A 20,703-nucleotide genomic window follows, 5' to 3' on the forward strand; every position below is an offset into this window, starting at 1 on the left:
CTGAATGTTCCCAATCTTGTTTAATGGCACCCACTATCTTTCCAGTCATCTGGGTTTTGGAGTCCACTTCAACTCCTATTAATCATATCCTTGTATGTTTCTCAGATCCCCTGTTTTCCATTTCCACAGCCACTGTGGGATTATAATAGCTTTTTAACTGATGTTCCAGTGTCTCCAACCTCACCAACTGTTAATCTATCTTACATACTGTCGCCAGAATAAGTTGTTTAAAATGCAAATTTGATCCTTTTACCAGTACCCCTTCAACACTCATTCATGCTCCCCACCCTGCCTGGAATGAAATCTGAACTCAGCATAGCTCTCCAGGCTCCCCACATTCTGACCCCAAATGACCTTCTCTCCAAACTCTCCCATGTAAATTACCTCTTAACCAATTCTCCATCCCTACTGTAATAAACACATTCATACACTTATATGTATGTCTCTGGACATGCCTCTACATGCCATAATTTCTTAAGGCTCTGAAGTGGATCAGTCCTTTCTCTTTTTTCTTCTTTCTCTTTATCCCTCCTTGGATTAACTCATCCATGCTCATGGTCTCAAATATTATTGATGTGCCAGTATCTCCAGCCAGACCTCTCTTCTGATCTCCAGGACCATATGAGCTCAATGATCTACTAACATCTCCACTAGTTTATCTCAAAGTCACCTCAACCCCCAAAAGTTTAAAACTCAAATTACAGTTTTTTTCCCCTCAAATTTGTCCTCCTCAAGAGTCAGCTATCTCACTGGATGGCAACACTATCCACGTAGTTATGTAGGCTGGATTAACAGGGGTCTTCTCTGATGCATCCCTCTCCCTCACCTTTCATAAACAATCTTTCACCAACCTCCAGTGGCTTAACTAATAAATAGCTCTCAAATCTATCCAAGTATTCTCATCTCCATGGCCAGCATCTGAGTCCAAATTTCTATCTTTTCCTTCTCGTAGACAAATACAAATAGGTACTAACTGGTTTCTACACATCTGCTCTTGGCTCTTCCAATTTACCTCTTTGGAAGGGGTCTGGGTAACTACTTAAGATGCAAACTAGATCATGTCACACTCCTCTCTTAAAACTCTTCAATGGCTTCCCATTACCTTAAAGTAAAAATGAAATCATTAACCTTACTTAAGTGCCTCCTTTCCTGTTCTCTAATCTCTAACCACCTCTCCATCACTGTCTTCCTCAACCCACTGGCTTGCTTTTGGGTCCTCAAGAGGTGCCATGCTGTTTTGCTTTATGTTGTTTTCCCAGGCACATCTCTGCAATACTCTTCTTAGTTCTCTTCCATTGATTCACCCATTTAATTTCTATATGGTCTTCAGAGCTGTGCTCAAAGGCTTTCCCCATAAATTTTCCTCATGAGCAAAGGCTTTCCCCATTATATGTTCTTATACCTCTCTACATTTTCTCCTAAAGTCACTCATTATAGCTTGCAATTCTACTTTTGTATGATTATGTGATAGATGTCTGTGTTCCATGGAAATAATTGTTTGCCTGCACTATGTTTGAAGGCTACATACTGAATCTTCCATTAGCACAAAGATGTGAGATGAGTTCCACTGGGTTTGGAATAGGAATAATACATTAACGCATATCCTTTACTTCTACTAGGGAAGGAACATGATACATCTCTCTTTATGGAAAACTTACTACAAATAAAATTCAAGCCCACATTAGTCAATTAACTTGATACCAGTAGCAAAATCTATTAGTTATGCTTTTTAAATGTATAATAATTTAGATTATCTAGATTTGAAATCTGTATTCTTCCTATCTATGTATCTATCTATCTACTAATTCAACGAATATGTATTGAGATACGGTTTTATGCCAGAGACTATACTCAGTATGAAGGATACAGAAATGAATTTATTCTCAGAGACTGAATCTTTGCCCTCTTAAAGCTTATAAACCAGTCTTAAAAAATGTTTTTAAAGACTTATTTCACTTAGGTTTACATAAATGTGACTTTAATTTTAGCCTATGGTAAACATATTGGAGATATGTTGGCTTACTACTGATGAACATTCTTTCATGAGACACCAGTTTTTCAATAGTTAAATCAGGTATAAATCAAAATAATAAAAATACCAACCACTACCATCAAAATAAATATCACGGTTAAGGTATTTAGTCTTTATTTAATTCTTTTCTTCAAATCAAAGTATTAAGTTAAACTCTTAAAAATGTTAAGGAAAAAATATAGTGTTTTAATAAATTTTCTGCAACACCTGTCCAAAAAGAAAATCTACAATTACAAAAAAACAGGGTAGGAAGAAGAGAGAGATTTTTTAAAGAACACAAAATTACAGCTAGACAGGAGGAATGAATCCTAGTGTTCTATACCACTGTAGAATGAGTATAGTTAACAAGAATGTATTATATAGTTCCAGATAGCTAGAAGGAAGATTTTGAATGTTCCCAGCACAAAGAAATATTTGAGATGACGTATATGCTAATTACCCTGATCTGATCACACTATACATTATATATATTGAAACATCACTATATACCCCATGAATACATACAACTATTATTTGTCAATTAAAAATAAAATAAAAGCCCCCCCCAAAAAAGAAAGAATAATGTGATAGCTCCAGGAAAATCTATGTAGCTTTCTCAATTCAGGTTCAGGAATATTTATACTTACTTTGAGGTTTCCTTGGGCAGTGTTGACAGGTTGGTCATCTTTTAGCCAGGTAATGGATGGGATTGGAATGCCATTGGCTATGCACTGCACAGTGACAGGCTTATATTTCACCACAGCTCTCTCAGAAAGGCCTGAAGACTTGATGGTTGGAGGAACTAGATTTTGGGACAGGAGAGAGGGAATGAAAACCATGATCTGGATCAAACACTTAAAAATACATATGCAAGGACCAGAAACCTTAAAATTTAGAAAAAGAAAATTCCTATTTTAACAAGCAATGAAATAATTTAATCCCATGCATTTAATTTACAATTTTTAGCAATTTTAGAGATTACTTATTTCTTAATTATGGATCTCTAATTCACCAAAGAATAAGTAAAATGTATGAATATTTGTGGTGTTTTGGTGTGTTTCCCCAATCTATAATGACCCACCCTTTTTCTACCTCAGTGAGTCACGGTGAGTTTCCAGCTGTATTTCTACCACGTGACTCTGCCCCCAGCAAGGCTCACTGAATGTGGGATGGGAACATGATTTAAGCTGGGTCTGCCAGATTCCATCCCTCAGGAATTGGAACTGAGACTGAGAAACAGGATTATCTCTGTTCCATCATGGGACAGGGGACTAAAAAGCAAAAAAATAATAGTCTGCAGAGACAAAGGAAGAAAGAAGTTGACATTCTTAGAAACTTCTTCTTCTGGCTTCCAAATGGCTCTCTGGTGTCTGCTTCCAGGCCTTCCCTTCCTAAGTGCTGCAGGGAAGAGGGACACCTAATACCCTGGCAAAGGGTTGCTTCTGTCATTAGATTAATGGTTATGACCCTAATGTGCCGGTTCTGTGAATGCACTTATGTGCGCGAGATCCTGCAATTACATCCTCAGCTTCCATTGACGAAACTCCTCTATTTACAGACCCTCCTGTTCTGGCCAAACCCTTAGATGCTAACACAACCCATTCACTTGGACGTTGCTCTCTGCCTCTTCCAGCTTATTAATATTTGGTCTCATTCCTCAGACCTTGGCATTTTATGTAAAAAATCCACTTCCTAACATTTAAATTCTGCCCAAATTTATTCATATGATACCTCTCGGTTGAGTCTCCGTGTCAGTAAAGTGAGTAAAATTTGCCATTATTTGACTCAAATTCCTGTCTTTCATCCTACTTTCCACAACTCAAGGTTTATCCACGTTATTGAGATACAATCTGAATTAGATAATAAAACAATGCATAAATTAATTTAAAATGCAATGCTCCTGTTTCTTCTTCAGCATACCATGAACAGTCACTTCAAATTCCTTCTTGTGGTCTCCAGCAGTGTTGGTTGCCACACATCGATAAAGGCCTGTGTCTGACACTTGAGCCTGAGCAATAATTAGTTTGCGCCCATTTAGTAAAATCTTGAATCCATCTCTTTCATCAATTAGCTGGCCATCCTTCAGCCACCTAAAGAGAAGGGCAAAAAGAAGCCTGAATATATATTTTAAATAAGTAGTTTCCTAGAGGATTATAGATATACTAATATATTCCCTATTGTGTATTTGCCTAATTTCCTACTTGCTTACCCTGCAAAATAAATTGTAAATGGAAAAGAGAAGGAAAAAATGACATCTGGCTTAACTCAGAAGTTGGCATATTGTTGGAACCCAATAACTATGTGTTGAGGTCTTAATTCTTCTACTATTTTAGGCTACAAAAAGAGGCAAGTGTCCCCAAATATTACTTACTTAAATGTCTAAATAGTATTAACCAGCAAAACATACATAAACTTAAAACATCTGTAAATAAAACCCTGAAATCACATAGTATTATGTTTTTTTTTTTTTTTTTGAGACAGAGTCTCTGTTGCCCAGGCTAGAGTGAGTGCCGTGGCGTCAGCCTAGCTCACAGCAACCTCAAACTCCTGGGCTCAAGCGATCCTCCTGTCTCAGCCTCCCGAGTAGCTGGGACTACAGGCATGCACCACCATGCCCGGCTAATTTTTTTTTTTTTTTTCTGTATATATTTTTAGCTGTCCATATAATTTCTTTCTATTTTTAGTAGAGATGGGGTCTCGCTCTTGCTCAGGCTGGTCTCGAACTCCTGAGCTCAAACGATCCGCCCACCTCGGCCTCCCAGAGAGCTAGGATTACAGGCGTGAGCCACCGCGCCCGGCCACACATAGTATTATATCTTTAACTTTCTTATGAGTTATCACTTTCCATTTAGTTTTATAATCATGTGTGACCATATCTTATTCTCACAGTCAACTAATTATTCCTTTACATATCCCACATCATCCTTGGAAATGGAAGTTTAAACGTTCAATCAATGCTTTGTAAATGAAAGAAGAAAAAAGAATTGATAAATGTATATGTACATTAACTTCTTCTGTTTACCCAAGATGTCTGGTATACTTTCTATTTAGTAGTTTGTTAAACATTTTAGTGTCTCAGAAAGTCTGACACTAATACTGCCTCTATGAACTGAAAATGTAATTTATAAGAACATATAATGGGATTCCTCCACTTGAGCAAATTTAGGTGTCCGGTGAGTAGAAATTGCCTTGAATATAGAATATGTCTTTTAAAAGAGGAATATAAAGAATATAATTTTATACAGTCACTTTTTAATGACGTAGAACATCTTTTAAGATAGCTCTAAAACACTCAAATCAAAAAGCAGGAGGTATTTAGAAGACATACCAAAACCCTTACATGATAGTCGGTGGGGGAGAGCCTGTCACTTGACAATCTAGCTCCAGTAAGTTATTAACCATCACAATGAAGTACGATGTTTCATCTCCTCCTTCTATGGCTGGTGGCACTAGAAAACAATAGGGGTGTAACAATCAAAGCAATGTATACAAGAAAAAAACACACCAGCACATCAAGCAATACTAAGTAGTAGTGTAGAAGGCTGATACGTATCATAGTAGTTTGGCACATGAAGGGAACTTGAAATACATTTTATAATAAACACTTGCCAGGATTAATAAATGTACTTCTGACATATCGTGGATATTTCTCTATCCAGCACTATGGTGCTGCTGATGCCATATGAATATAAAAGTGATTCATATCATATATTGCTTATTTTCATAAGAACAAGAGAAGGAAACGCTCCAAATGGGGCCATCTATTCAAAAGCCTTCAATTTATATATAAAGATATAGAGACTCAAGGTTGCAAGATGACTTCCCAAGGTCCAGAGACTAAGTTTCCTGTTGTCTGGCACAGTGTTCATGACAGAAGATCATGTTGTTGCTCACTTCAATCAGACAGATGTCATACATGTAAGAATGGATCTATATACTTCAAACACCAAATACATTTATCAAAATCAGTGGAAGATTTGCGTGAGATTCTAGTTCCTTGGACCTCAGCAATAAATCCATCTCTTGGTAATGTGCAGTCCAGAGTTGAACAGATAATTATACCTTTTTTTAGATTGTTTGACTATTGCACCAACAACAAAAAAAGTATTTAATAAACTAATCAGGTTTTGCAATGACTCTGAGAACCCAGGTAGTGGCATATTTATTTACCCAAGACATCAACTTCATATTTGATTTCCTTTTCTCCTGCCACACTGGTAGCCACACATATATACTGTCCCCGATCTACTTCTTGGGCACTCATAATTTCGAGTTTCTTCCCACCAGCTTCTATGCGGATGTTGTCATTGGTCATCACGGGTACACTGTCTTTCAACCAGGTGAGATTTGGAGGAGGGTTGCCAGCAGCTTTGCACTCCAGTGTCAGTGAATGATTAATAACTACTTGCTTATTCAAAGGTGTGGCCAAGTCATCCTCAATCATTGGAGGAACTAGGGAGAAAAACAATAATATTTCAGGCAATTCTTTGTGTGATCACAAGATACATCCTAATGAAATAAAGGGGACATTTTTGTTTCTCATAAAGTTTGACTATAGAAGCTGCCTACATGCTATTCTCCCTCTAAGCTGTCGAGGAAAAAATTTCTTAGTTCAGCTGATCTGCAACTATTCTAATTATTCCAGAATACTCTGAACTGTCTGACTCATAAAGGACAAGTAGTGGAAAAGGATCTTAGTCCTAACAACTACTTTCCCTTCTCCATAAGAAACAAATAGCCTAAATATTCCAAGTATGATGGGCAAAGGTTGGTCAAATGAATGAACCACTTCTTGCTAACCTTAGCTTTTGTAAATATTTTTCCAAATCATGAAACAAATTCTTCCAATTCCTATCCATGCATATTGAAAAAGGCCAACCTCACAAAAGCTTTATTAGTGAACAAACCGAATATGAGAAAGCATAGGTAGAAAGGTGTATAATTAAAGCATATATTTTTCCTTACCATAGACTTCCACATGGAATGATTTTTCAGCAGTTCCAGCAACATTGGTTACTTGACACATATATGTTGCTGAATCAGAGACTTGCGCTCGAGGAATATGAAGAAATTGTCCTTTATCAGTATAAAGTGTTTGTGAGCTAGATATCACTGGTTGGCCATCCTTATACCAAGTAATAGCAGGCATTGGAAGTCCCCGTGTTTCACATTCCAGTTTGATCAGGCTGTTGATCAACGCTGATATTTCTGCCGTGACATTCCCTCCTTTAATACTAGGTGGAACTACAAAGGATTTCAGAACACAAACAAGTCTTCTAAGCTTCAGCATCTGCATCAAAATCTTAAATGCTATGGATGTTTAAATAATGCATTCTCTGTGATTTGTCTCCTGATAATTAGTTGTCTGTCTTGTCAAAACAATCTTTATCACCTGCCTTTTGAGTTTCAGATTTCAATAGAAACAGAAAACCACAGATTCAGTTTCAGTGTCTCATTTTAAGTTCAATAGATCATATCAGAGTAACTAAAAGAGTCATGTTTAACAAACAAAGCAAAACAAAATAAAACCCCACTCAAAGTAGATACAGTAAGTTTGAAATCAGGCCAAGGGAGCAAAAATGTCAGATGTGGTATGAGTGCCTGCCCTCTCCCCGAGATATACCAAAGGTCTAAGTGCTTTCACAACCAGCTACTGGTCATAGCTGTAGAATCTTTATTTTGTGCTTCTTGCTTTTTTTTTTTTTGTAACTGCCAAGAGTCTATTCGCTCAACTTTACTCATCTAATTGACTACATGTGTGTCTTCCACGATTCAGCAACCACATGCCTGGCCTCTCACAACACACGAAGACTGTGTTGTTGGAGAAAAAGACTCAAGTAGCTCAATCTCTGCTGTGTATTCTGAACATGGTCATTGGAGGACTGTGCTATAATTGAAAAAATTTAAAAGAAACCAAGTGGTATGTGTCTGAATTTGAGTATCAACATAATTTCAATAATTTTTTAAATTTTAGAATAGAATATTCTGTAGAATGTTTTTCTTATGGGTAGACTAGGATCATGGGTTTTGAGAGGGAGACCACAGAGGTATAGTACCATTCTTGCCAGATCATACCAAGGGTATATGCTATCAACATGACATCACTGAGATGTCAACCTTGGTAACCTGGCTAAGGTAGCATTTGCCAGGTTTCTCCACTGTAAAATTACTCTTCCCCCCCTTTTGAAGGGAGTCACTATTCCCAGCCCATACGTATGAGGTGAGGAGTTATGTTCTATCTTCATGAAAGAGAAATACCTGCATAACTTATTTGGAATTAATTCTGTATGGAAGATGTGTCTTTTCTCTCCAATTTATATATTTATTCAATCATTTATTTATATCAATATGGACTCATGAAAACTTATTTTATACTTTGGGTTATAATCCAAAACTACATTATTTATCCAGTTTGGGCCATTGGGAGCTCTTTCAGTCAGCTATTATGCCCATTTAATATGCCATCATTTCATTTATTTTAGCACTTCCTTACTTTTGGGCCCCACTACATACTACACAGCCAGGTTCATCTTGTATATTCCCTGCTCCTGCCCTGAAATGATTTCTCCTAAGAGTCTGGTCCTTTCAGTGGAAAAGGATGTTAGAAAACAAGATCCGGGTGCTGACTGAAGTACCTTACTATTTTCTGGTAATCATTCTTAGAACAAGTTCACAATGACAAACATTCATATTTTTCTCCTCAGATATAATTTAGGGCAAGACCTACTATACTGTGAGGTAAGTTTGATGATAGAATCATTTTCCTAAAAGAGAGGTTTACTACAAAGATCGGGGATCAGCCAACTGTGGCTCACAGGCCAGAAGATGCTGAGCTAAGAATAGTTTTTATGTTTTTTAATGGTTGGAAAAAAAATCAAAAGAATAGTATTTTGTGATATGTAAAAATTGTAAGAAATTTAAATTTCAGTATCCATAAATAAAGTTTTATCAGGATACAGTTACACTCTGTTTACGTACTGTCTATGGCTGTCACTCAACAATGGCATCGTGAAGTTGCAGCAGAAACCATCTGTGGTGCTCTCATTGCTCAGCTTACCATAAATTTCAGCAGCACAGTTATAACTTGACAGCATTTCAAATGCCATGCCTGCTATGATATTTTATTTTATTTGTATTACCAGTACATACTCCACACATTTAAGCAAGAAAAGAAGAGCAGACTTCAAATATTTCATTTTTAAAGCGGAGCATAGTATAGATTATTTTGTTATCATATTAAATGGCAAAACATCATGTTTGTTTTGTAATAACACTGTAGCTTTTCTAAAAGAATAAACACCTCTAAACTGAGCAGTCATCACTAAGTTCCTAATTTAAAGAAAAGCAACAGTTTGAAAAATTAGAAAATATAAAATGTCTGTGTCTCATCACAGCATAATTTCCTCACAAAAATAAAAAGTCAAAATGAGGCTGCAACGAAACTAAGTTTCTGAGTGGCTCATTTGTTAGCCAAGCAAGGAAAGCCATTCACCAATGGTGATTTAATTAAGTCAGGTACGATTGCAGCAGCCAAAGTAATGTGTCCAGATAAAATCAGTTTGTTAAAGAATATTAGCCTTTTAGTAAGAATAATTGCTTGAAGACTTGAGAACACTGGGAGAAACATCAATAGTAATTTTCTTTCTTTCTTTTTTTTTTTTTTTTTTTTTTGAGACAGAGTCTCACTCTGTTGCCCGGGCTAGAGTGCTGTGGCATCTGCCTCCTGAGTACTTGGTACTACAGGCATGTGCCACCATGCCGACTATTTTTTTTTTATTTTTTGTAGAGACAGGGTCTTGCTATGTTGCCCAGGCTTGTCTCAAACTCCTGGCCTCAAGTGATCCTTCTGTCTCAGCCTCCCATAGTGCTGGGATTACAGGCTTGAGCCACTGTGCCTGGTCAAAAAATGTAAAACACATGAAGATAGACTCCTTCTCTTGAGGTAAGTAGCATTCCAAATTATTCAGTATTGAATGAGAAAGCAGTTAACACTGGAGTAAACCCTGCTTTTCAATTTATAATGAGGGCTAAAAATAATAAAAACCATAAAATCACACTTACTATAGATTGTCAGTTTTATATCCTTGGCTTGTTTGCCAGCTGCATTAGACACAGTACATTGATAGCGCCCCTTGTCACTTCTTCGTGCATTCTTTAGATGTAAAACTTGTCCTCTGTCTAGAAGTTCAATATTAGGATCTCCCAAAAATAAAGGCCTAGAAATGAAAAAATTTTATCCCATGGGTATATTTTTATTTTTCCAGTTTCCTCTCTTATTAATCACACCAAAACTCAAAGCGGTATATGGTTAAAAATATGAATGAAAGTTGGCTAAAAAAATACAAGGGCAATATACGTAACCTAAACTTATGTACCCCCATAATATGCTGAAATAATAAAAAAAAAAGAAGCTAGAGAAAAAATACAATAATAATATTAGTACTCCTATTCAGAAGAATGAAGTTATTAAACCACTTTATTAATGGAAGTTAGATAATTATCACTTTGAAATTAAAAGTTTCTCCATTTCAAACTTAAATTGTTTAATAATATTGACAGAAATCCAGTAGTGTCATTATTTGTTTTATTCATTTGTGCATTCTTATTTTTTTTTTAGTTTTTTTTTTTTTATTTTTTGGTTTGCACAGCCAAAATTTCTACCATCATCTGGAAAAGAAAAACTGAGAGTTTAATATTGCAGTATTGAAACTTCAGGCCAAGCAATATTATTTTAAACCAATATCATTATAATATCTGGAAAAGTATTCACAATTGTATTAATAGTTATTATTTACTAGAGGCAATGATTATGCCAACTTCTTTAAACAGTAGGTACTGTAATAAATGTGAATGCTTATATAATCATAAGTACTGAAGATATTTATGCCAAAAGAATCTCATATGTGGTTGTCGAGAAAGTCTTTTTCTACTATACAGAGATATTTACTGACTACCATAACATGCTCAAATTATGTAACTGGCATCAGCTTTATTTTAATACTTGAAGCATCATGGTTATTAAAGTCTATGACATCTTAAGAATCATACCTTTAAAATCCATTAATCTTCTTTCAGGAAGACCCATAGCTAGTTTTTTTAAAAGTTGCAGTGACTTAGCCACATAATGAATAATTAGATACACTGCCACATCAATAAGCCACTAGTCAAACTACACAATTAAATGGAAAACACATTTAATTTTCTATGGTGGCATCCTTTACTATTGCTTAATGTGACTGACACTTTGTATAAAGCTCTCCAAAGCTAAGTGTTTTATAAAGTACCTTAATTTAATACATTTTAAGTTTTAAAGGAAGTAAATATTTGATAATATGTTACTCAAATTTAAGTAATGTTGAAACTTTTGATTGTTAATTATGCAAGCAACGTAAAAATTTAAACCAAAAAGTAAGCATTATAATAAGAAAAATTCTCCTTGGTCTATTACCCCTAATGTGAGTCTTTTGGACTTCTCACCATTATCACTATGATTTGTATTCCTTCACATGTTTTGCTAAACGTTTTTACTTATAAATATATCCCCAAAGAAATCTAAAGTTCTAATATAGAAATGGTGTGTCATCATTCTGCTTTTATTTTCACTCTACAACAGCTATTTTTGCTACGCATAGCTTGATCTTACTCTTTTTTAATTTAATTACTGCACAGTGTTTTATAATATACTATGAGTTATCTATTTTCCCACTGTTGGCTTTAGTCAATTTTCACTTTGCTGCTCTCGTAATCTTTCAGTGAATATCATTATACAAGCCTCCCTGCAGACATACATGACTGCTTCCCTCTCCTGGATGCTGAAAGTGTAATTACTGTATCACAGTCTTTGAGCACTGGGTTTTAATAGATAACAAATTGCCTTTCAGGGTACTAATTTACATTCTCCCCATTGAAGTCCTATATCCTGATTTCCCACACTCTAGCCAACACTTGATATTTTCAAACCTTTACTTTTCTTTTTGCCAATATGACTTGTAAAGAACAAAATTCAGTATGTTTCTTACCTAACTATATTTTTAATTGCCTGTTCATAGCCTCCATACATTTTTCTATGTTGCTTTTGTCTTCGTTATTAATTTGTAGAAAGTTTGATACAATCCTTTATTTCACACACTGTAAATCTTAACTCTTTGCTACTTAAGCCTTAGCTACCTGCTCTCAGAAACTGTAATAATACATGAACTGTGACCACCCTGTGAAAAATAAGTTCTCACAACCAACACGGGTCACGACAGCCATTTTGCCCCTTAGGCTTGCAGCCTGAGAAACATCTGCTTGTTCTTCTATGGTTCCTTTTTGCCCACACATAGAACGAATTGAAGTATTCATCTTGCTGTCATAAACACACTTTCCTTTTTAAAAAGTCAGTTCCACGTAAAGACAAAATTATTTCTGCATTTAGATCTTTCATTTTTCAGTTAGCCTTTGAACAGAGGGTATTTAGCATACAGGTATTCCCAAGTTATAGACAAAATATATTCCCGAGAATGTCTTTAGGTTGGATTTGTAAGTAACTCGGATCCCTAATGAACAGCCCATATATGGTAATAATAATAATAATGATAATATCAATACTATAATGGCTCATATGTAGTAATAATAATACAGTATAATACTGTAATAATAGTAATAACCCTGTACTATAATAATAAGTTACAAAAAAATACTGTGCTCTTTCTTTGAATTCAAACAAACAGAACATAAAAACAAACTTACACAAAAAGCTTAGATAGGAGATAGGAGAAATTTCAAAAAACAATATTAAAGGTTAACACTCACCTAATGTTGCATGCATGCTAGGCTAAATGTTACACTTAATTTGATCTTTTAACCAACCAATAATAACCTTTCCATTCAACAATTAATCCACTACATTGCTTAGTAATAAGTGATGCTTTCATTAGAGCATGGCCTTCCACACGTTCCATTATTCTCACTTTATCCCTTATAATTGTTCCAACAGCCCAGCGACTGAAGCCTAATGGTTTCCCAGTGAATGATGGCATCTAATCTTTCTACTTATTTCTACTTTCAATTCCACAGTAATCACCTTCCTCTTCACTGCAGGCTCACCTGGACTTGCAGTGGACTTTGGCTTTGGAGGCACGGTCACGAGGGTAAACACAGACTCACAAAGTCAAATAAAAAGTTAAGATGAAAGTGATGCTGTGCATAAGCGACCGCATAAACAATGAGACCAGCCGCGCTGGCGTAGAGACACTGCGCCAATGGACTGCTTACGCCACGTGGGTTTGTTTACACGCACGGAACAAACTAGCTCTTGAATCATTAATTTAATTATTTAATTATAAGTTATCTTTAGGGGGAACCTTAGGAGCCTGTTTGTAAGTACTGAACACCGTAAGTTGGGTCGTTCATGACCCAGGGACTACCTGTATATTAAATTTGAGTTCTTCTAGGTTTCTAAAATAAATTCCCAACAAAGCCTTGTAATTCGTAAGAATGAAAGACTTTAAGACCATTCTTTGAGCAACAGTGTTTTGTTTATGCTTTACACATCTATTTCCTATCAGTTGTATCCTAGCAAAAAATACAGAAAAGATACTTACTTGCCATCTTTGAACCACTGAATAACAGGAAAGGGAGTGCCTTTGGCCTGGCATTCAAGGCTGGTGTCATGGTTGAGGACAACTGAGACTTCATTTGGGGAGTTGGCACCTATTATGGTAGGTGGAACTTGAACAAAGACATTTTATCATGAGAATCTATGACTTAGCAAAAAGAGTGAGAGGAGGGTAAGAAAAAAAGCAATGAATTCTATAGTACTTCAACAAGATATTAATGTTAAAAATAAAATATCACACAATAATCCCTTTTCATATCACATCTGTGTACCCAAATGTTAGACTGAAATATAGAAACATAGTCATAAAAAGATTTGCTAGCAGAACAATTACCTGCAAGAATTATGATAGTAGAGGATTTGCTTTCAGGCGTATGAAACTCATGTGCAAAAGTAGTTTAGAATGTAAGTGAGCAGCAAAGCTCATATAATGTAATTTACTATTGCTATATATTTTAGATAATGAATGACATAATCAACATTAATCTTATAATGTTCAAATTCTGTACAACATACTGCTGTGCTGATTGAAGTATACCACCTATTTCCTTTTAAAGGACTCCTATGGCAAAATTGCTATGATGAAATTTCACATGAAAAATAATGTGCTAGCTTTATTCTTGGAATTATCAAGAATATTAAAGAGCTCCTATACACTTCCCTGACCATCTAGTCTTCCTGTCTTGCCCCATGGTAAGGTATTTGGTCTTCATCTTCAGATGAATGACCAGCCACTAAAGGATTTCAGTAGGAGAGGGATGTGGTGTGATCACATTTGTGTTTTAAGACCATCTGGGCTGCTGAGTGAAGAATGGATTCGAATGGTGAAAAGTGGATGCAGGTGAGCAGTTAGGGGGCTATTACATTAATTCAACTTATAAATGACGAATATACTTTCACAGTGGAATGGAAAGAAGTAGATAATTTAACACAAAATTAGGAAGTAGACATAACAGCATGTAGGTGGATTTAAAGAGTTGGAAAAATGGAAGAAGCAAGTGGATGGATGGAAGTCCTGGTCACTATGATGGGGGTCACTGAAGGCAACCAGAATGGACATTCGCTGGGACCTTTATGTTTGGTACACGACCAAGATATTCAAGTCAAGATACCATGGAGAAGATTAGACATCTATCCCTACAGTTTAGAGAAGTCTGAGCTGGAGATAAAAATTTGGGAGTCCCCAGCACACAGATGGAATTCAAAGTCTTGGTAGTAAATGAGTACCAAGAAAAATCATACCAATGAAACAAATGAAAGAAAGATTACTTAATGTGTTTCTATAGCCCACACTTAAACATAGTAATGGTAATTTGGGGGAGAAAAAATTTCAGGCTTTGTGAATACTAATGAGAGAAATCATTTTATTACCTCATTTCCACTCCAGACTTACAAATTCCATGCCCATTGAGCAAAATATTGAAAATAGGGTAAATCATTTTATCACAAAGTGAACTTTAAATGACACATATAATTTTACAAACTTATAAAATTTCAAACTTACGGTTATTATTAAAAAATTTTATATCCCAATTAATTACAGCTGCTACCTGCTCTCAGAATTCTCTCCCCTTAATTAGAATTAGGACTGACGTAGTTACAAGAATTAATTAGATGCAGGGGCAGGTGGATTTGCTACCTTCTCCAGTTCAAGTACATCCCAGGAGCTTCAGGACATGTGCCCAGCATGGATGTGTTACACTCTGCATCACCCTGTTTAGCTACTTGCCTGAAATTTCCTGCCCAGCAAACTGGGAAAATTGACAAGAGTAAGAGTTTCCTGTTTTGCCCAAGATAGGACCATTTTTGAGTATTTGATACTTTGGTGTGTAAGAATACAAGGCATCTCTGTATTATAAATAATTAATATCTTCAAATTTTCATTATCATATAGTTCTGATTAACTAATATTAAAGACAAAAACAATAACAGTGAAACGAATGGTATTTTTTCTATCAATTTATTTTTATCCCTACGTTTACATACAGTCAGTTCTATACCGTGGAAGACATGCAACTGAGTTGGAAGTGCTTTTCTCAAAGAATGTTTTCCTTACCTAGCACATCGATGTTAAAGGACTTCTGGGACGTGCCTGCTATGTTAGTTGCTTTGCAGTGATATCTTCCTGCATCCTCTGGAGTGGCTTTGAAGAGCTTTAGTATCTTCCCATTGCTCACGATCTGAATAGCGCTGCTTTCAGTCACCTACAAGGGACAAAATGGGTTATTTCCAATCCGAATAAAGTGCATAATTATAAATTGAAGTAAATGTTCATATTGTTATTATTAAGAAATTCACATCAGAATAATTCATTTCAGATGCAGAGGCAAGGGATTGTAATCTTTGGGAGTCTTCATTTACCTGGACATCATCTTTATACCATGTAATGGTGGGAGGTGGGGTACCTTCCCCTTCACAGAAGAGACTGGTCAGCTGATTTGCCATCACCGACACATTTGTTACTTGTTCTTTATCTTTAATTACTGGAGGAACTGCAAAAGGAAAGGCGTCACGGCTAGACAGTTTTATGACAAATATTATTCATAAAGTTTCTTTATAAAGGCCTTTAGAAAGTGAATTCTGAGATATTGATGGCTAGAAAAGCTAGTCATATTTAAGCATATACTTTATTATAAAATGAAAAGTCTTGACCGATTTATTTGTAAGTAACAGCCCTTATTGAATTTTTACTTTAATTATTATTTCAAAGTTTTAAATTTAGGATGAAATTCAGATAAATTTAAGGGAGAACCTATTTATTCCCCATATCACTCAAAATACAAGTTGCTACGATCTTAAGTGGGACTTCACTACTTTGCTAATAGGAGTGGATATTGCCCAGTGTCTATGGAAGCCAATGTTCATCAAATTTTAAAATGTACATATCCTTTTACTCATGCAAAATGGCACATGTACAAGATTTTCATTGAAGGCTTACTTACAATAGAAAACAACTATTAAATATCTAAATGCTAATCATCAATAGAGGAAGGTTAAATAAACCATGAGTAATCATACGGTGGAATGCTATATAGTTAGGGATATTGAATAATCCCCAAGATAGGTTGTTTAGTAAAATAGACAAAGTGCAGGGTAATGGGTATAATGTTATACTATATATTGTACTTTTTATAAGCAAAAGAAGATAAAATTGTATACATTCATATTTCCTTGTTTATGCATAAAATATCTCTGTTAAGATACACACACAAGCACGTGTACATATACGTGCAAAACTGAAAACTTTCCTGGCTTGTAGAGAGGATAGTAGATGGCTCAGCTCAGGGTCAGGACACTTTTTACTATGTATTTTTTTCTACCATTTGAATTTTGAATGATGTAAAGTTACAATAAAAAAAATTACATAAAATTTTAAGTAAGAAAAATGAAATAAGCTCATCAGTTTTCTGTTAACATAGCTATTCACATTAATATTAATACTACATTGAGAGAATAATTTAAATATGTAAGAATTGGTAACTGTTACATATTCAGTGATATGATTTTAGCATTTTATCTATATATACCATGGACTTTGAGGTTGTATTTTCTTTCTGTGGTTCCAGCTTCGTTGACGGCCACACAGATGTACTCCCCATTGTCATATGGTGTAACAGAGGCAATATCCAACAATGTGCCATCTTCCAAGATAGAAATCCCAGGCTCTCGGCCTGTCAATTCTCTACCATTGCGTAACCATTTGATGGTTGGTTTAGGGGTACCTAAATAAGAAATGACTGTCTTGTGATACTTCACAACAAAATTAGAAATCATTATTAAATAACAAATATATCAAGGAGAAATAAGATTTTTGTTATGACTCTAATTTATACTCTTACGATACTATGCTACTTTCAAGATATTTCTCCTGGCATGGAAATTTGAAGAAAGTATGGTAGTTAATGCCTTTAATTCTTGATCAGTCTTAAGAGATCTATGGTCTCTACTGTAAAGTTTGAATGAAGTTGTTTTTATCAAAACATTAGGATGATAGTAAGCAAAGTATTTCCATGGTGAGTTCACAGTGATTAGGAGGACAATAAAACTGTATTAATCTTGCTGAATAGATATGGGAAGAGTTTTGGGGTGAAATAAAGACAGTGCAAAAATAAGATACAAAAATAAGATATGTCACAAAAATATAACATTGAAGATTGTCCAACCAAATAGAGTACATAAGTGATGTGCAGAAATGATGTTTTATAATTCACTTTTTAAAGAGGCCTGATATAGTAGAGATGAGGAAATTCTACTATCTATACATCTTTTGGAGATTTCATTCTGTTAAACAAAGAACAATAGCTCAATTCCTGAAAAGAAAGTAGAGAAAGCAGTGAGCAGAATTGCTTTTCTGGATATATTTATGACTAAGAGAGTGAATGGAAATGATGTGCTCATGGGAAAAAATGATAAAAACTATCTTAGAATGTATAATAGAGCCAAAAGGAATATTGGAAACAGACAAACATTAGCTTTATATTAAGAATGTATTTATTTAGCTAACAACGTGCCAGGCTCTATTCTAAGCACTTTAAAAATTTACTTATTCTCTATAAAGTTAAAAAGAAAACAGATTAAATAAAATCATATGATTAAATAAGACATTGTTAATAATCCTGTATTAAAGGATAATAAAAATTTTAAAAGATGGACATATAATCCAGGATAAATACAAAAGAATGACAGAAATACATAGAATGTGTCATTGAGGTGACACTCAAATTGAGTTAAAGACTTATAAAGTGACTATGAAAGTTATATTTATGGAAAAAATAAAAGATTGGCCTATTTACTTGTGCTCATAGTAAAATACTGACTTAGGAGGAAGAGAAGATAAACTGTTGAACTCCAGTTTCCTGGTCCTATTGTCAAGGAAAAAAAAAAATTATAATCATTTCCTTACATCCCACTCATTCCTTTATGGACTTCAGTCAGACTTCTTAATTACTATTTGTTGAGGTAATAAATAAAAAAGTAAATGAAAAAATAAACGAAAGTAGTTGCATGATCTTTAATTTATAAATGGTAGAATGACCATGGTCAAAATGAAATTCATACAGAAGATAATTAAAAGGTACTTAGCTACTTTAAATTAACTCAGACATTATATTCCAGGTGAAAATGAGGAGCTGGGAAGAGATGATTTTTCAAAGTGGAAAGGGGAAGTCAAGACAAAGAAGCCATCCTGGGAGTGAGGAATCCAGTGGAGAACAGGAGCAATGGTGCCACTGGGAGCATCCGCGATGGTGAGCACCCACCATGCTTACCTAAACTTACACCTTTCCGAAGAAGGGTTCCTTCTCCAGGCCTTGCCTCCCTAATTCTCATTGGCTTGGGGAATAGTTACTGATAATTCTTTAGATATCTGAAAATTTTGTTAAAGTTATCATCCGTTTAATGTTGGTAGAATACAGAGTAATCACTGGTGACCGCTACTGTTGAGAGACACAAAATCTTGCTACAGAAACAGACACAGCATGAGGACCTTCAATTGCTCCTGCAGCCAGAAACAAGTGCTAAGAAGCACAAGTGGGACCACAAACGGTACCAGGTACCTGGAGCCCTCCAGGAGGTAATGGAAAGACTACTGCTTGGACTTTGCCAGAATGGCTACAAATCGGGTGTGAATCACTGCAGATGAATGTATACATGAAAGAGAGCATGTTCTTAATCACCTACTTGGCATCTGTGGTAAAAGTGAGAGTGACAATGCCCCTTTTACATACCCCCAGGACAGATAATAGCAACCTCTTTTCAGGAAATATGGTAGTATAGAAAGCCCAGAAATTCAAGAAGAGCCTGGATAAAGCTCCAAGAGACAAGTTATAACCTAACCCAAGAATTACTAGTTGAGAGTGGATCTAGGAAAAGAGTTTTTAGAAGTGTCCAGAACAAACAAGGGGATAGTTCTAATTTATACCTCTGACTGACTGAGATAAATCTGGAATATTTTGAATAGCTCTAGCTTTCACATTTGAAAAAGAAACCTTGCCAAAAAAAGAATGAAATAAGAAGTAGGAGGAAAGACATGAAGTACCTGGAAAACATACTCGATTAGGCAAGTTTGAAAGAATGGAAGGTCTTTCCATGGAAGGAAATAAAATACCTGGGAGGGAAAAATGCCTATTCAAAGAGCTGTTATTTGAAAGAGGGGTTAGTTTCTATTATGCTCAAATGTTGTAACAAGGACTGACAATAGGAATTTTATAAAGATGATATTTGGGGTTTAATATAGAATTCTAGAACACTATAACATTATGCTGATGCCTACATCTCTGAGTATTACACACCTTTTGCAGGACATGGAAATGCAATGCGTTGACTGACCACTCTTTCTTGGAATGGAGTATTATAGGGAGGTTCTAGATCTTCCACTGTAGGTGGTTCTATTGGAAAAATAAATGCATTATCATAGGCTTTCCTTGGGCAATTTTAAATATTCCTGAGGCATCAACAAACCCCTGCACCGATGAGTTGTTATTTCTCCTGATCCTTCTTTTAAATATGATTCATAGTTCCAGTTGCTTGACATTTCTATCCTAGATGTGACCCAGGGCCTTAAACTCAAAATTCCCCAACCAAAATTCATTATTTCATGCTTCCCACGATCCTGTTCTGTTTCCCTTACTCCTTCAGATAAGGCATTATGGACCACCCACTCATTTTTCTTTCTCTCTTACTCCTGATTTCCACATCCAGGCAATCACATAGTACCATCTATGTTCACATATCTGTATATTCCTCTCTAACCTTAAGGTCACTGCTTATTTCCAACCCTTACTTTCTCTTACCAGAACTATTTCAATAGCCTTCTTATTGGGATCCTTTTCTCAAACATGTTTCCCTTTGGACTGATATTCTACACAGCCCCCAGAATACTGGCTCTGAAACACAAATCTCATCACTGACTTCTCTACTTAAAATCATTACTTGTACTCATTTTGTCTTTAGGATAAAGTTTCAGACCTGTATTTTCTCCAGTGCACCCTATTAGTACATCCTATCTCTCTGAACAGCCTCATCGTCCATTCATTTCACAAAGAAATTGGGAGTCATTCTTGAGACCACCATCTCCTTGACTCCCCATATCCAA

At 35.5% G+C, this 20,703-nt stretch overlaps 1 protein-coding gene across 1 annotated transcript in view; it reads right to left on the reverse strand.

The window, feature by feature from the left end:
- HMCN1 (hemicentin 1) overlaps nucleotides 1-20,703 on the reverse strand; it is a 414,078-nt gene that overhangs the window by 159,247 nt on the left and 234,128 nt on the right. The window contains exons 25-35 of the mRNA XM_069459659.1: nucleotides 19,901-19,996; nucleotides 17,138-17,332; nucleotides 15,972-16,102; nucleotides 15,667-15,814; nucleotides 13,597-13,723; nucleotides 10,073-10,227; nucleotides 6,977-7,255; nucleotides 6,182-6,463; nucleotides 5,352-5,460; nucleotides 3,932-4,101; nucleotides 2,659-2,813 (exon numbers count right to left, since the gene is read on the reverse strand). Coding sequence (XP_069315760.1) covers nucleotides 2,659-2,813; nucleotides 3,932-4,101; nucleotides 5,352-5,460; nucleotides 6,182-6,463; nucleotides 6,977-7,255; nucleotides 10,073-10,227; nucleotides 13,597-13,723; nucleotides 15,667-15,814; nucleotides 15,972-16,102; nucleotides 17,138-17,332; nucleotides 19,901-19,996 — 1,847 coding nt within the window. The remainder of the gene's footprint in view (nucleotides 1-2,658; nucleotides 2,814-3,931; nucleotides 4,102-5,351; nucleotides 5,461-6,181; nucleotides 6,464-6,976; nucleotides 7,256-10,072; nucleotides 10,228-13,596; nucleotides 13,724-15,666; nucleotides 15,815-15,971; nucleotides 16,103-17,137; nucleotides 17,333-19,900; nucleotides 19,997-20,703) is intronic.

Source organism: Eulemur rufifrons, chromosome 27, assembly GCF_041146395.1.
Source record: "Eulemur rufifrons isolate Redbay chromosome 27, OSU_ERuf_1, whole genome shotgun sequence".
NCBI lineage: Eukaryota > Metazoa > Chordata > Mammalia > Primates > Lemuridae > Eulemur > Eulemur rufifrons.